Source organism: Rhododendron vialii, chromosome 9a, assembly GCF_030253575.1.
Source record: "Rhododendron vialii isolate Sample 1 chromosome 9a, ASM3025357v1".
Lineage (NCBI taxonomy): Eukaryota > Viridiplantae > Streptophyta > Magnoliopsida > Ericales > Ericaceae > Rhododendron > Rhododendron vialii.
The window spans coordinates 7,283,392-7,301,664 of record NC_080565.1 but is presented as its reverse complement, the minus strand read 5'-3'; the positions used below and the strand labels follow the sequence as shown (position 1 = coordinate 7,301,664).

The 18,273-nt window shown below is 36.2% G+C and overlaps 1 protein-coding gene and 1 long non-coding RNA gene across 2 annotated transcripts; both read right to left on the bottom strand.

The window, feature by feature from the left end:
* Positions 1-10,871: 10,871 nt before the first annotated feature.
* LOC131300319 (uncharacterized) lies at positions 10,872-12,435 on the bottom strand. Its single transcript, XR_009190922.1, has 2 exons — positions 12,214-12,435; positions 10,872-11,035 (listed from the first exon to the last, which is right to left on the bottom strand). It is a non-coding gene; the product is annotated as an uncharacterized LOC131300319 (long non-coding RNA).
* A 1,160-nt stretch (positions 12,436-13,595) lies between these two features.
* Positions 13,596-15,561, bottom strand: LOC131300318 (caffeic acid 3-O-methyltransferase-like). Its single transcript, XM_058326095.1, has 4 exons — positions 14,958-15,561; positions 14,525-14,835; positions 14,284-14,348; positions 13,596-14,024 (listed from the first exon to the last, which is right to left on the bottom strand). Exons 1-4 carry the CDS (start codon positions 15,419-15,421, stop codon positions 13,731-13,733), a joined length of 1,134 nt encoding a protein of 377 aa, XP_058182078.1. The 5' UTR covers positions 15,422-15,561; the 3' UTR covers positions 13,596-13,730.
* Between the last annotated feature and the right edge of the window lie 2,712 nt (positions 15,562-18,273).

The window sequence follows — 18,273 nt, the reverse complement described above, 5'->3', positions numbered from 1 at the left end:
AAGTAGATATGTTTTTTTCTTTTTTTTTTATCATTGATTCCCATTAATTGATTGGACAGTTGTAGCGGAGGAAAACACCTCCACAAGAAAAATTATACAATGCCCTTGGGGCATGCAAAAAATTATACTATGCCCTTGGGACATGGCCACGGGATGCTCTAGAAAATACTCTTTGTGCCACACATATATGTGTGGATCATTAAAATGTATGGTACAAATAGTCTCTGAGACACCACGTGACCATAATCCATGGGCATGTAATAATCTCTCCCACCACACGGTTTTCCTTTCAACCTTTTTTCCTGATAAATTTGTAAAGAGCATCTAGAATGAAACTTGGGGAGGTATTTTGCTTCACACAAAGTCCAATCACGGATCCAAGCCTCACATTCTTTACTGACAGAAAAGGGTATAATTGGTATTGCGGCGGACTCGAAAACACAAGAAATTAGGCTGGACCTAAAGCTGGCAACAAATGAGAAAGTAGAGGTTAGTGTGCAAAGAGCAATACTACGGACACAGATGAATATGCACACATTCAGACACAGATGTGGACGGAACCTTTTGATGCATGTTGCTCCCACACGATTTATGGAGTCCATTAATATTGGGCGGGTTCAAATATATCTATATTCGAATTTGTGCACATTCACTTGTGTCCATAGTATTGTTTTATCCAAAATAGTAGTACTTTGGAAGTTAATGTCTGTCTTTGGTTTTGTAGAGTTTGGTGAGTCATTCCCACATGGGATGAGAAGGCAGATAACAGGGAGCATGTTGTGGTGATATATATTCATAATAGTCATGGATGATGTTATGGTGTTCCCAGTCATTTTGGGGACACCATAATTTTTGGCATAACTTTATCATTATGAGTATAACTAAAACCCATTACAAGCACAACAGAACCCAAACAAGGCATAACTAAAGAATATCCAAAAAACCAACTAAGACTTTGGTTATACTCATAACAAACAAGTTATACCTTGCTATGGTTATGTTATGCTTATAATGGTTTTGGTTATACTCATAATGGACTTTGGTTATACTCATAATGATTTTATTATGCCAAAAGTTACGGTGTCCCAAAAATGACCGGAGACACCGAAGTCATTCTTTTCATAATATAAAAGGGCCCTTTATTGAAGAAGAGTGAACTTTTGTCTTTGCTGCACATGCTGTGGGGACCTTTACTCAATCTTTTTGGTGGGTTTGTTGGAATAATTGATGGTTTGGATACCAAACCACTAATAGTTAACCAATATTCTTTGATTTATAACCATGAAAATGATAGCGGCCTTGGTTGAATGGATGTGCCATTCACATTATATTAGTATTATTTTAAGAAGGTATTTCATGGTAGCGGCCTTGGTTGAATGGATGTGCCATTCACATTATATTAGTATTATTTTAAGAAGGTATTTCAAGCAGATATGATTTCTACACTCTTTTTTCTTTTACTATGACATTTTATTTTTTGTTTTTTAGTAAAATTTTTGTGTGCATTTTTCTCACTAAAAGACAAGAAAAATAGTGCCATAATAAAAAAAAAGGGTATAATTACAATGAACCTTGTTTTTGTATCAGATTCATGTTTCTGTATCGAATTGTTTCATTTTGTTGGCATTGGAGGTTTATATAATTTTTTGTCTGATTCTCTTTCTTCGCTGCCCCCTAAATTTCTTAGGACCTACCTGTACTGGGAGATATATACATGCTTCTAAATATTTCATATGTTTGCTAGATTTTCCAGGTGCTACCGGTACAAATTTTATATCTGTACCAGCGAGAACATATCCCTTTTAGGCTTGTTTCGGGTCTCTAAAAAATAATCGGAGCCGCTCATTTTGTTTAAAATATTTTTTTTTATGGACCTTACAAAAATAAGCTCAATCCGGTATCAATTAGTGTGTGTACGAAATGTCCAACTTTGTCCTAGAATTCAAACTTGAATCTAAAGCAAAGTTGAAAGTTTAGTAAACTTTCTTATCGATATTGGATTGAGCTTATTTTTGTAAGGACCGTTAGCAAAGTATTTTAAACAAAATGAGCGACTTCGATCATTTATTTGAAATCCGAAACGGACCCAAAAGACATATGTACGTGATATATGTACATAAACATATGTACTCATAGACTTTCCGTTTCCAGGCTATGCAGAACAGGTAGAACCAAATATTCTTTACTGACAGAAAAGGGTATAATTGGTTTTCCATTCCACCTTTTTTCCTGATAAAGTTTAGCAAAACAAAAATAGTATTTCCTCCGTTCTTTTTTAAGTATCCGGCTTCGAAATTTAAACTTATTAAAAAGACATCATTACTACACTTTTCATATCAATTTTTACCTCCACTTTCCATCCTTAGCCTTTATGGAAACATCATTATTGCATTTTTATTCACTAACTTTTTAAAAAGGAATCTACTTTTAAGGGTAAAAAGAAAATTTTACCAACTTTAATTTATCCGCTAATTTTACAAAATGGATACTTATTAAGGGACAACCCAAAATGGAATATTGAACTCTAAAAAAGGGACTGAGGGAGTATATTTTTTGAGTCACAATACTTGTGTTAGTTTGTGTGCAAGATTGTTGTAAAATTATAATGTGTTAACATGTGTGTCAAGTTTGGCAAAAAAACTACTCCCTCCGTCCCTAAATAAGTATCCGGGGTACAAAATTAGGCCTTACAAAATATGCATATTTTTCATTAAAAAATTTAATTTTTTTCTTCACAATCTAATAGAACTAATTGCTATCTATTAATTTATGAATTTTTTTTGATTCTTTTAACGAAACAAATGCATTTTCTTCAAGGCCTAGATTTGCGCATCGAACAATTATTTAGGGACGGAGAGAGTAGTAAATAACAAGTGAGTCTCATCTCTATAAATTCAAACTTCAATCATAAAACATAAATGTCAATGTCTTAGAATATCTCCAACCCTTGACATCAAATTGGGGATATCAATTTTTTTTAAGGCTGATGTGACATTTTGGCATCTCCAATTTGACATCAAAACCTCCTCTCCAACCCTTATGTCAAATTCTATTTATTTGACATCAAATTATCTCTCTCCAACCCTGATGTCAAAATACAAGTGGTCATTTTTAAAAATTTGGCATGGAGAAGGGTGACTGTCAAAGTTGGCATGAGAAGGTTTGCCTTCAAATCCACGTGTATTTGCCATCAAAGAAGGCTGTTAGATTGGATTGAATTTTGGTGTCAATTTTTACCATTAAGATGTCCACGTAAGAATTGACATCTCCCATTGGAAATGCTTTTAGCACTCACTTGTGGGACCTACATTTTATCCCAATATACACTTTAACAAACATTATAACATAATAAATATACCAAATCCATTGATGTGCGTACTCGTGTATACACTAAGCACATACACTTGTGGGACTCATTTTTTCCCTAAAACACACTTTTAAAAATATTTTAACACATAAATATACCAAATTCATTGCGGATACTATAACATCCTTTGTTAGTTGCCATCCGAGCAACATGAAATTTGGCACACTTAAAAAAACGAAAGGTTCCAACAATCTAATAAGTGGGTTTAGAAAGAGCTCACGAATGGACAAAACTTGACGGTCCATTACATTTCAGAGATTGGAGAGAGGATTTTCTCCTAACAAAAAAGAAACATCATCACCGCAAGAGGGAATGATCTTATTCAAGAGTCATAATACAAATCAATGGCCTCCCAAAACACACAAGGGACAAGAAGTTGGAAGCTAATCACCCAATGCAACTTAAGGTATGGACCGTGGACAAAAAACGAAATTGATATTCGCGTTCCACTTTTTACTGTTGACGTTTCACTTTGTTTATGAAATTACTAGTAACTTCACATTAAAATTAAAGCGTCATCAATAAAAAGTGGAGCACAAAAATCAATTTTCGACAAAAAATTATGACTAATTCATATATCAGCACATGTTCACGAATGTCGTTAGAACTTCCATCTGTTTACTACTTTTAAAACAGGAAAAATTTTAAAAAAGTTCCTGAACTTTTAGAAACTTTACAAAAAAATACCTAAACTTTAATTAATGATAAAATGACACCTAAACTTACCATCCTATTAACAATAAAGCATCTGCCGTCCAATTTCGTCAATTTGTAACGGATGAAGCTAACGAAATGTGTTAAACCTTCTCTCTTTTTTTCAACTTTTTACTTCAAAAAATTATTTTAGAGTTTAGAGTCCATGAAAAGACAAAATTGTCTTCAATAAAACAAGGTTTTGTTAACACAAAAAATGACTTTTTTCATTTAAATTGTATTAAAATGAGACAATGGCTTTGTTTGGCTAACATAAAATGTCTTTTTCGTGTTTTTCGATCTTGTTGTACATTCATAGGATACCTTAGAGTTTTGGGCACTTTCATAGAATTTTAAAGTGAACTTTCCTATTATAGGGTTTTAGCGGTTTGTGCACTTTTATATGATACCCTAAGGTTTTAGGCACTTTCATATATAAAGTACCCCAAGGTTTTAGGTACTTTTATATGGTACCCTAAGGTTTTAAGCACTTTCAATACCGATCAATCTTGGTCAACGCCGGTCAGCCTTGGTCAATGCTGGTTAACTTTGGTCAACGCCGGTCAACTTTGGGAGGAGTTTTTTGTAAATCTTGAATAGAATGTCCTTTAGACTTTACGGAAAAATATTTATGTCATTATAACAAAAATCCTTATAGTATATCCTCCTACTCAATTTGCTCCTGCTGTAATCCTATAACCACTGCTCGACAATATCTGCAACCTTGATGGAACCATCGTAGACTACTTCTGATTTATTGTCACCTAGCCGAAATACCCAGTGATCACACTACAAGAAATTTTACGTCAAGTCACGGTTAGCTAGAAGGGTCACTAAAGAATGCAAAAAGCACTGCTAAAGACCCATCTAGGCTATACGAGCGGCCAAACAACTGTCGAGTGCGTTAGGCTATACCAGCGGCCAAACAACCCTCGGGTGCGTTATTTCACTTACGGCCGAGTAAGCAAAATATTTTTTTCTTTTTGGATTTGTTTGCAGGGCAGTTTCCTGGGTACGTGCATGGAATAAAATTGATTTTCTTTCTTGTAAGTAGTATATACACAATAACTGACAAGATTTTACTCTATCTGAGTATCTGTCATATATCGATAGTAGCTATATATGATTAGGTAAGTTCAAGTTGAAAAATGAGAAGGAAAAAAAAAAATTTGTTACTCCTTTAAGATCACCTTTCTATGTCTAAAAATACAAATAAATTTATTTAGTTGATCAAAACGACACTTTCATTGAATTAAAATGGCTTGGATATTGATCTTGCACGTCCATTTTGAGGTAGTTGAGGTGTCGATTATTTATGACATGAGAAATGGAGATCTCCATTCCATCCATGAAATGGAGAGGATGTGTGAATATTCCGATATTTAGCATGTGATGGATAACAATCATTCAACAATAGATAATTCAAATAGCTTCCTTCACTCCTGAGTAAAAGATTTATTCGGCAAATCTTCACCGGATGATGGTAATAATGAAGAAAATAGTTTGTGATACGATGAGTACTTCAATTTCTAAAGTTCAAGACCTATATAAAAGTGACAATCTTCTATCTGTACACCTAAAAGGCGAAGAGGCAAAATTCATCTTGTCGTTAATTTTTATTTTCTCCTTGGCGGTTTCAGGGGTTTTGTTAGGCCTGGTACTCTTCTTCTCAATGGTTATCACCGCGAATTTTCGCATGAGGAAAAAGTGGTTGTTGTTCATGTTATATCATCAAGTTAGCGAATTCCTACTCTCATCGATGTGGCGAACCCGGCCACTACATTTTGTATATGACCGAAAAATTAACATGATTCAATAAAAAACTATAGATGAAGTTAATTTATTAGGTACCTTATCCCAACAATTTCACATGCATTAACTGCATGTGATACAGCAAGGACTATTCCAATGTCTTTGTGCCCAAGACACAAAGACATAAATTGTAGTAATTGCGATTTTTCTCAACCTGTGGCTATATAAACTTGCTTTCAATCTGTATATTTCTTGCACATAGAAGCTAGATATATAGCCGAAGATGGGTTACACTCAGCTCGTCGGACTTTTGGTGTCGATGATGGGCGGTGGTCCAGTCTTTTTCCGCTTGTTTCTCAAGGACTTCTGCATCCCCGGCCAAGGAAATGGTTGTTTTTCCATTTGTTCATCCGCAGCTGAGGCAGAGAGGGTAGCGGTGGTTCATCGTAATCGTATCACCGAGTGATGTGAAACTATTGTGCTGAGCTAATGTAATCTGTTCAAATCCAGTTGAAATAAAATACTGTAAGAGATTGCTTTCTAGCTCATCCTCTAATGTTGCTTTTGTTTTTACGTGTGAACTGTGAAGGCCAAGAAATTTTTTTTTTATTTTAATTTTCTCAGGGGCGACTCTATGTGGGTGATTATGTCCCGTTCCACTAAGGAAAATAAGTTTTTATCTTTTAAATTAAAGGTGATATATTGTGAGAGAATGATTTGTCTCGTAAAGCGAAAAATAAATACTTAAAAATAAGAACCTTAGTAGAGCGGGTTATTAGTCTTGATTCTTTGTGGACATTAATAACTCAGATTACTTTTTACCTGCAATCATTGTTAAATTTGCAAATTTCCTCGCATAAGTAAAAGAGTGTGTTAATGAGAACTGCTATGAGAGTATCAATTTTAAAATTTTAAATTGGTACCATAAACTTACGAATGCGGAAAAAAAAATACCCTTCCAACATTTAACTTCGAATTCTCTACAAAAAGATTAACGAAAAATCATTTTCATGTTCAGTTTGTCTCTCTGATCCAAAATTCGAAATCTAAAAAATTTATCCTTTTAGGCTAGGCATAGATATATGTCTCATGGAGATTTCTACCATTTATCACCTTTGAGAGTTTCGATTTTCACTTTCTAATGTTTTTTTTTTTTTATCGGCAAAAGATGAATTTTATTAAAAACGAGAAAAGGGAAAGGGAATCCAACAAACAGTTGAATAATACACCACAAGGACAAAGCTCATAATACCCAAAGGTCTACCAAGGTCCACAATAGATAATACATTAAATCTCAACCCAACACCCAAATTAAACAAAGAAAGCCCAAACACCCAAATCCGGCCCACCCAAACCATCCCACAAAATCCTAACTACATCGGTAGCACCGCTGCACAAACCACTGGAGCTCAACCTTGCCGTTAAGCCGAGCCGGCCTCTCCTAAATATAGAGACCGACGGCGGGAACCAGCCTATGAAAGTGAAAGCCAAGGCAGTCAGGCCTAAGGGCCAACCACCACCACCATCTGCCATAACTCCGAACAATCCCCTGCAACAAAACAACCTTCATCAGCGAGATCACCACCCCAGAATGACGAAATGACAGCCCCATGCTCGATTGAAAGCTCAAAAGGCTGCCCGACCGGACTTCAGCACACAAAAGACGACCAAAGCATCACAACCATGGGAGCCACATCCACCTCACCACCATCGGACTAGTTCATCACAGATCAAAACTGCCTTCTTCACCGATCGTTTTTTGGAATAAAGGAGAACCTGCAAAACAAAGTTAAAACATCTACGCTACATAACACCTCCCCACCACCGCACCACTGCCCAACACCCACACAAACCAGATTAAGAAACAATGCCACCAACGCACTGACCACCACCTCCCCCAAACTTCCACGGCCATCCTCTGGCTCAAAAGACCCACAGAGCCGTTAGGCAAAACCCATGTCCGTCTAACAACGGTAAACGCGGTGGGATCGATTTGTTCTACCTCAACACCTCCAGCCGCCGTCAGACCCTAGGCGTTAGGACGACCGAACACCCCCAGATGTGGTGATTGGCAGGTACCAGAGTGGCGACCAGGAGAGGTGAGGTGGGGAAGACAGAACGGTGGCAAGGAGAGATCTGTGGGACATCGATCTAGAAGAAGAGAGGTAAGGATAGAGAGATAGAGGGAGATGGAGGAGGAAATCAGACCCGGGGGAGGAGGGAAGGAGGGCACCACGCCCCCAGGCTACAGCGGTTGAGGTTTAGCCGTAGGACTGAAATAAGGAGCATCCAAGATTGGTAAAGTGCCAATAAACAAGATTATGGAGAGGACATGGAACATCCTAGATTGGTTTTCAAATCGTTGGGAGTTCTTTTGTTGTCTTAATAGATTGAGTATTGGTACGTTCTGTTTCAAGTTTTGTTTACTTCATGAAAGTAAAAAAAAAATTAAAAATACTCATCATATGTTTATGTTCGATCTCTAGGTACAATAAGGCCCAGCCCTAGGGCCTCCAATCTTAAGTCCCAAAATGGTTGAAGTTTGGAGGGTATTTTAAAATTTTCTCATATATTTAATAGGCCAAAGTATATCAATCCTGTTCATATGTACCGGCGATAGGACTGAAGGTATTCTTGCGCGAGATGTGAGTTCAAGTCTGTAGTCCTACTACACTTTTCTCTTTTAATGGTTGAATGGTTACCAAAAAAAAAATTTCTCCATAAAATAGACGATCAATAATCAAACCCCAAAAGAGTTAAATTGCATTGGTACCACACGAAGCCCTCATGATCCATCATGCAGTAATGTGTTGACAAACAAATATTTATACGATGCTTTCCAAATAAATATACACAATTACTTGCTATTCCTTTCTAAATAAATATTAACTGGTGCTTACATGCATTTGTCATAGTACAGGCAGGCACATAATTGTACATTAAATATGCTAGAGAATAAGAGGGGAAAAAAAAATGGCTAACAGTTGTTTCGTAGATCTTGTTCTCTCTATGATGGGTGGTCCGCTTTTCGTCAATTTGTTCGTGAAAGATTTCTGCGTCCCGGGAGGAGAAGCGGCAAGCGTACGTGCTCTATCGACAAGTGAGGCTGGTGCCGATGTTTTGAAGAAATTGTGATCTGTTTAAATCAATTTGGAATATAGAGATTGCCTTTGCTCTATAATGTTGCTTTTAAGTGCCGAGAAAAAACAGTTCCTTTTAATTGGTTTGCTCTATAATTTCTTTCAATTTTCCTGTTGTTGTCAGAGTGATTGATGATGACGTCAACTCGTGGGGTTTTTTAGGATGAGAATAAATTATTCACAGCTCCTCCGCGGGATAAGTTATTTACGGCAGCGCACAATCTCACCCGTCCGTCTCAACAATCAATAGTTGAGATATCTTTTTAATCTTTGACCAATAATAATTTGTTTTTAATCGGAATCATCCAAAATACTTTTAGACGTGCAAGACTGAGCACTGTGAAACATAGTTTACGGAGTAAGTTTTTTTCTTTCAGGATACATGCTTCTCTCATTCCAAGTTTTTTTCTTTCAGGATACATGCTTCTCTCATTCCAAATCGCATGACTGCATAACACTTGTTAACCATGTCCTTTTCCAATTCTGTTTTACAAGTTAGGCTAAAGTTGAGCCAAGATTTTTCTTGTTTTATCTTCTTTTTTTTTTCACATTTGCTAGTTTTGTGCTTACTTTTTGTTGATTATTGATTTATCCCATCAATATGAATCGAAAAAATAAAAAATTATGACTTTTGCCCAATTATTTTTAAAAATATCCATGATAAAGGTCAAAAAGCTGAAAAAATAAGATTAAGGACAAAACAAGAAAAAACCCAAAATTCTTAGCGGAACTTAGCCTTAATAATCTAATGTGTTTCAATGTAAGTTTTTGTGCAAGTAAAAAAATGGATTGCAAAATTACATAAATTCAGTCAAGTTTTCCCGGTCTTTTTATCTTTTTTATTCTTTACTTGCCTCAAATCGAATCCCAAGCATCTATCTAATTCACGTTCTTAATTTTGTGGCAACAATATGTTCTACAATTATTGATTGTTCAACCCTGTAACGACCCGCTCCATCTTTGTACAATATTGTCTGTTTTAGACGTCCAAAACCCATAAACTTCCCAGTAGATCAGTCAAGTTTTCCCGGTCTTTTTATCTTTTTTATTATGTACTTGCCTCAAATCGAATCCCAAGCATCTATCTAATTCACGTTCTTAATTTTGTGGCAACAATATGTTCTACAATTATTGATTGTTCGACCCTGTAACGACCCGCTCGATCTTTGTACAATATTGTATGTTTTGGACGTCCAAAGCCCATAAACTTCCTAGTAGGTAACCCATCCCTGAACTACCCTAGGATGAACACGTTTAACTGTGAAATTTCTATGCGCTTTGACCCACTCTCACGGCTTTAAAGGGCCTTATACAAGTAGGAGAGATCTTTTCTTATAAACCATGACTTACCCCCTCCCGTCCGGACGGAGCCTACCATCCTGCAGTACCGGCTGCCACCGAAAAGTGAGGTGTCACAATCTATCCCCCTTTAAGGATGCAACGTTCTCATTGCACAGGCCCAACAACCTTCCGCTGGTGGCCATGGTGTGGCACTTAGTTCTATACAAGCACAATCAATGTGTGCTCATACCAGATTCTAGAGGTGGCCCCCACCACGTAGATCAGAGTTGTGCTCTAATACTATTTGTAACAACCTGCTCTATCTCTGTCACGCCCCGATCTCACACGACCCAAGCACATGAGTTCGAAAAAAAAACTCCATATAACGATAAAAGAATATCTTTATGTAAAGGTTCAAATCAAATGCCATAATATCAGATCAGATTGCACCTAAAGGTGACATGATTCTTATAAAAAAATTTGGAAGGGAATGTTTGTTTCAAGGGCTTTTTCAAAATGGTCAACACTGATGAAAAAAAAAACCTGAAAGTTTTAACATAAAGACCAATGAGGCTCCCCACCTCTCCAACAATAGTAAAATTATCTATAAGGGTATTCACGTTTCAAGTTTTTGAGAGAGTCAAAATATGTAATTAAATTTATTACAAACCCAAAAGAATACCAAGTCACTGGACTTCCAAAATCTTACTATCAAATTAATGGAATACAAGAATATCAACTAAGCTCTAAAAAAATATATAACAAATCCAACACTATCATGCCTTCGGATCCACCGCCTTACCTGAAAAAGATTGGATTATACAACATGAGTCGACACTCAATAGGAAACGTGCAAAAGACAAAGATAAGAGAACGCAAGCAAAACGCACGATACACAAAATAATTTGTTCTTGTCTACTTTTTTAATACGTCAATTTGTGAGTTTCTGCAATATTGTAAGAAAACTTGCATTTTATTAAGCCTCAAAAGACAACCATTGGATATATCGTAACTTAGAACAAATGAATGCATAATAACTTTTACTTCTCAAGCATCCAACCGAAATAATGATAAAAATAATCCGATCAGATAATAATCCAAATACCAAGTTATAACCAAATCTCGTAAGCTCATCTCATCTCATACATCCAAAGTCCTTCAATCATACAACACATCAAATTATAAGTCAAGTAGGAGAAAAAAAGAGCACATAAGACCGATGGTCCAAATTAACAAGTTGTGTACCAATCCTAGCTAGCCAGGCGATTGATCAGGTCCCTAATCATCTAAATTTATGGGTTACTAACCCAAAGGTCTATGAGACACCTTATCTCGCGCGGGTTTACAAACTATAAACTGACGGATAAACTCGTTATCCACATGCTTCTGGCTACACAACAAATATAAAATGGTCAAGTCAACCTCCAATACATGGCTCACTAGCCCAAATAACAAGTACCAATTCCAAATCATCCAAAACTACAAGAAAGATCGTACAATCTAGTCATAGTCTCAACAAAGTCATAATCAAGAATCCAATTGCACGATAGTAAAATTATCATCAAATCATTATATAAGTAGAGTCATTATCAAGTGTGGTGTCTAATTACAAGAATTAGTTTAATTTTTCTCTCAGTCATATTATCAAACACCTCATAGGAATGTATCAAATAATCACATATTAGATCATCCTTTACTCAAATGACTGATATACTAAACAAGTCCAACATACTGAAACTTACACAATCTGGTAAATAATCATCAAGGTCTTTAATCAATCGTGACAATTCAAAACTCATGAATAACACACGCTACACATAGTCCACATATACTTTGAACAAGACATATTACGCATAAATCACCTCTACTTGGAACATATTCGGGTTAACTTAAAATTGAAAAGAAAAACACTATAATCACGGATTTTTAGATGTATCTCACTATACTTTCCCATATCTAAGCATTTACCAAGATTCCTACCTTAAAAGAGCCAAATCCCGAAATGCTAGGAACTCTAAAGTTAGCTGAATGCGACATTGTTGGGATAGATGCATAGCCCTATGTTTGTAGATCACGTTCTCTTCTTACCTTTTTGCGAGATTCTCGAATCTTGAGATCCAATTTTAGGGTTGAAGTCTAGGGTTTGGGTAGAGTTGAGTAGGAGAGAGAGACACAGATAAAAGAAGAAGAAGAACGCAGAAAAGGAAAGGGGGCGACTGAATGCAGCCCCGTATTTTCTTCCGTAGCCCACTACATTTCGGTAAATAGTTGTTGAAAATCATACATAACATTTCGGTAAATAGCTGTTGAAAACAAGATTATATTTCGGTAACTACATGTCGAAAATATGTTCAACTTTCGGTAAACAACTACCTAACATATATTTTCGGTAAATAGTTATTGAAAAAAATATTATATTTTGGTAATTGAATGCTGAAAATGTATCTCAGTTTCGGTAACTAACTGTCGAGTATAATTGAAAATTTTTAATAGGCTAAGAAAAAAAATACGGAGTTGCGAATAGTCGCCTCCAAAGGAAAAAAAGGAACGAGGTGTTCCCTGTTCTTTCCCCCTTTATAAGTGCATAATTGCACTATAGCCCCTCAAAGAATCAATTTATTGCTCCATCTCTAAAATGTTTTAAGTCGATACACTAATGCCCCTAAAGCTAACAAATCGATAATAATTAATAACTCTCAAGTTCTTTTTTTTTTTTTGGTGCCAGAAAAGTACTCCATAACATGTAGATACCAACAACTCGTCCTTGGCGCACAAAATTGAATCCGATTAATCATGCATACTGACACTTACATTCACATAAATACATATAAAAAAGAAATCCATTGCTAACTAAACTATTAATATAGTTACGCATCCACGTTATTAAATAAAATCAATTAAAATTATTAACGGGTCTCTACAGACCCCCTTTAAATTCGAAAGGAAAAAACTCTTGAAATCGAGCCCGCCGGTAGAGTTCTATATTCATACCATTACTCAAGAATAGTAGCAACCACTGAACAATATTTAACTTCAAAAAAGGTTGCCCTTTCTTTCTTAATCGGCAAAACAAGATTAAAAGAAACTCGATAATTTAAGGGTACATCAAGGAGGAAACAAAAAGAATGTTGTTCGTGTCCGTTGTTCGTGCCTTATCGATGAGTGATGTTGGTGCCTGTGGCTCTGAAAATGCGTAACTTGGTTCGATCGAATTGAAATTAGGAGATTGCTTTGTTCTGAAATGTTTGTTTTGTTTTACCTTGTTCTACATGTGTAATTCCTTTCTATGTTTTTCACATTTTTTTCCTAATACATTTGGAAACAGTCCAACAAAAACCAAAAAACAAAGCGAAAGAGCAACAGGACATAAGGGAACATCACATATATCGGAACATGACTACTTACGGTCTTAATTCATGACCCAAACAAAATAACATAATACTACTAGGAATTAATGCAAGTTTTAGCTCGATCAAGTACTCCACAAGTGGACAGTACTACTTGTAAAATTCCATGACCCAAAAGGTACGCGCATAGCAATCCAGTTTGATGCCAGAAAATCCAGCTCCAACTGCTAGGGTCCGGTACTCCTGTTCTGTGCGCTCCTTCCCACCGAGTTCAGACATCATCAGCAAATCAATGTGAAAAGCGGATATTGCTGCATTGCTTGTATCTACGATCGCTGGAAGGATTGTCTCCACCACAATTACCTTTCCATGCTCTGGTAGAGCTTTATGGCAATTCTTTAGTATTTGTAGACATTGATCATCACTCCAATTATGAAGTACCCGCTATATATATATGATTACATACATCGCCAACAATTAATCGTCATTAGTATTATAATTAGATCCATGTATCGTATATTGAAACCATCTTAATTACCAAAGCATATATAAATGCTATATGTGCATCCTAATTACTGACAGGTTCACTTTTTGCTGATGGCGTTCCACTTTGTTCATGAAGTTACTAGTAACTTCACGTTAAAATTGGAGCGCCATCAGTAAAAAGTGGAGCGCGAAAATCAGTTTCCAAACTGAAACTCACCTTCATGAAAATGGCATCGCCCTTCGGAACACTTTCAAACATATCTCCTCCCACATGTTCCACCCCTACAACAAAGTTACACTACCATAACTTGTAAAATGAGCTAATAATTATATGTTTTGAAAACTCTTATGGTTTATCCGGGTTTTCTTTATTTTCTATCGCACGCCCTCAATAGTGAACAGTGAGGTTTGGTATACGTTGTTTTATCGAAAATAAAAGGATTGGAAATCATACGTACCAGGATAGGGCGGGGCTTGCTGAATAACATGTGGGAGGTCAAAATTAATGGCCTTGATGTGTGGGTACTTGGCAGTGATCAAGCTGAGGATGACACCAAGGCCGCCACCAACATCAACAAGGCTTCGGAGTTGCTCAAAGCCCTTGTAGGAGTGGAGGATTTTCTTGATGAGAAGTTTGGAGACACATTGTATGGCCTTGTTGAATACCTCATTGAACCTCGCATCTTTCCCGCAGTATTCATATACATGCATCCCGTGTACCCGTTCGAAGGGTATCCCTCCTTCCAAAACTGCCCCTTTTAGTTCGTACCTAGTTAATCAAGGAAATCAAATCATAAAGCAACCAAAATTATAAGACGGACAAAGTAAAACTACTATTTATTCAAGGAAATTAAGGCGAGTTCGAATGTGTGCGTATGATTTACTAATTACCAGCTGTTAACGTGGACTTTGTCCAGGGACATGAACAGCAAGTACGCTAACGAGACTCCGTCTTGGTCGGGAACGAAGTATTTGGCCACAGGTGCCAGCCCATACACTCTTGTCTCGCCGACTGGGCCAGCTGGCCCAGTCGGCGTTGGGTCGGAGGAGGTGGAGATGGCTGCCGAGCACGTGAGAATCGAGTGGCTGGCCAGGAAACGCAGCATCCGGTCCAGCATCTCCGGCGCATCCGGATTGCGACCGGATGCAGCAGCAGAGGGTGGCAACCGCGATGCGATTTCCGAGGCAGAGAGTTGGGCTCCAGGACCCTCCTTGGCTATGATGTCTAGAACTTCTAACTCTATCACCGCCTTCAACACCAATGGTAGCACTGAGGAGCGTATCACTTCCCTTGCATAGCTATACTGCTTTTCGTCTTCTTCTTCGTCTCTGTTATCTCTATAACATGGCTCCATTTTGTTTCTTTAATTCTAGTTCTTTCTAATAAGGGAAATACTGGACTGGGAAAGGCAGCCAATTTTACTACTATTTATAGGAGGAGGAAAACAAAGTTACGTACCGATCCTGTTAATTAACCACTCCCCAGCTTTTCCTCCACCGGTACTTTCTCTATCTTCCCCTTGTTCTTTTTTGCTGTCTTTTTTTTTTTTTTTTTTTGGGTGCTTACGCTAGTAATTAAATTATGCAGCATATGTTTTTGGTTTTGTTTTTATTTAATTTGTTTTTACATATTATTATTTTTATTCTCTTACACCAAATTAAAGTACTTAATGAGCACTTTAATTTGGTATAAGAAATTTAAAAGAATAATATGTGAAAAAATGTTTTTTTGTTTGAAAATGGACGAATTCCTGTTGGAGACAGTTAAAATGGGACGGAGGGAGTCTGATGTTCAAGGGGATTCGGAAACGGGGGTGGCACCGTAATTTATTCATACAAGTATGTAAATCAACATGTTTTTGAATTCAATTTTTATGTCAATAAACACTCACTATAATCTATAAAGAAACATGCAATAAAAATACTAAACTTGTGGAAAAAAAAATAATGTCCAAATGTGTTATGTTCCTCTCCAATTAGTGGGGGAAAAAATACAAACCATGAGGGGAAAACAATATTAAACTTATGGGAAAAAAATTAATGTCCAAACGTGTTACGTTCCTTTCCAATTAGTGAAAAAAAGAAAGACAAACCATGTGAGAATTTATGCAAAAAAGAAATATGCAGTAAAAATACTAAACTTGTGGAAAAAAAAAATTGATGTCCAAGTGCATTAAATTCCTCTGCAATTAGTGCAAAAAAAATACAAACTATTAGGAAATTTATGTAAAAACTTCAAATATGTTTTCACAACGCTACAACTAATGTTGAGTAGGTGGGGAAGATTGTTAAAACCAGAGTTGCAATGTGGATGAAGTCCAAGTTAGAAATTAAGTTTTACTCGGTGGAGGACTTTAGGCTATTTTTGGATGGTATCCGAAAGCTCAAATTGCACTTCTTTTCTTGAGGTGCTGCATGTAACTTTTCAACTTTTTGTTGGACGGTCTTGCTTTCTTTGTTTGTTTTTATTTTATTTCTTCGATGTACCCTTTCGAGTTTTTAATAAATTTCGTTTGTCGAGAAAAAAAATAACTTCAAATATGAGAGAGAGACAGGTTGAAAAGAGGAAAAATTTAAAATGGAGAATGCCGAGTTTCAAATCCTTGTGCACCAACACCCAAAGCCAAAGGCATGTGACTGAACCATATGTCAAAGTGACCATTGAGCACATTCTACGTACGTACTTTTTTACTTAACTTTTTTTGGGTAATTCTTTTTTTTTTTTTGTATTTTTGGAACGGGGTGGCACATGCCACCTCTCCCGTACTAGCTCCGCCCCTGATGGTGTTCCCATTTTTTTTTTTTTTTGGGGGATAAATCAACTTAAAATAAAAAGGGGAACTTGCCATTTATTACTCCCTCCGTCCCTTTTTAAGTGTTCTGTTTCGTAATTCCAACTTATTAAAAATACATCATCATTATATCTTTCACATTAACTTTTTCCTCCACTTTCCCTACTTATCCATCATCATTACACTTTTACTCACTTACTTTTTAAAATGGAATCTACTTTTAGGGACAAAATAGACAATTCACCAACTTTTACCCACTAACTTTATAAAATGGACACTTATTAAAAGACAGCCCAAAATAATACCGGACTATAAATAAGGGACGGAGGGAGTATTGTTCTTCAATTTTCAACATGTCACCTACTCCAGTGTTACCATTTATTTATTTATTGTTCTTCAATTTTCAACATGTCACCTACTCTGATCAAAACAGTAACTTTTATTATGTGTGCGTGTATGTGTATGTATGTATCTCTCTCTCTCTCTCTCTCTCTCTCTCTCTCTCTCTCTCTATATATATATCGGGAATTGACAAATTGGAAATTCAGGTTCCGGAAATAAGTCCTTATTTTTTAAGAAGGCAATTTTAAGCTAAAAAATTATGGGCTTGTTGAAATCTAAAAATATACAATATGGATCTTGTTTGGAAGATCTCGATGAGATCTTTTATACGATGCAAAAAAAAATTAAAAAATTATTTTTCATTTACTTTATTTTTGATTTTGAAAATGTGAAATAAGCTGCTTATTTTTTAAGAAGGTTTTTTGAACGGGGCCTGATCGACCAAGATTGGATTGTGTACATTTACCTATTCCTCCCATCAAATATTAATTGACTTATTAAAATTATTGACGCCACTAGCTCTTTTTATCAAGTAGAGTATATACGCTTTGTTTCAGAAAAATACATTTTTTGAACACAACAAAACAAATATTTATATATATATATATATATATATATATATATATATATATATACTCCCTCCGTCCCTTTTTTTGTGTCCAGTATTCCATTTTAGACTGTCCCTTAATAAGTGTCCATTTTGTAAAGTTAGGAGGGTAAAAGTTGGTGTATTGTCTATTTTGTCCCTAAAAGTAGATTTTATTTTGAAAAGTTAGTGAGTAAAAGTGTAATGATGATGGGTAAGGAAGGAAAGTGGAGGAAAAAGTTGATGTGAAAGGTGTAATGATGATGTCTTTTTAATAAGTTGGAGTTACGAAGCAGGACATTTAAAAAGGGACGGAGGGAGTATATATGTATATATACGGGGCAGCTCTGGGGATACCAAAAAAATACCTCATAGTTCCCGATCAAATATTGATGATCTGAGCCGCTCAATGTAATCAGAACGTGATTTTAAGGGTACCCGTGAGAAATCAGCAAAAAAAATGACCGAGAAGGGCTTAATCCGAACA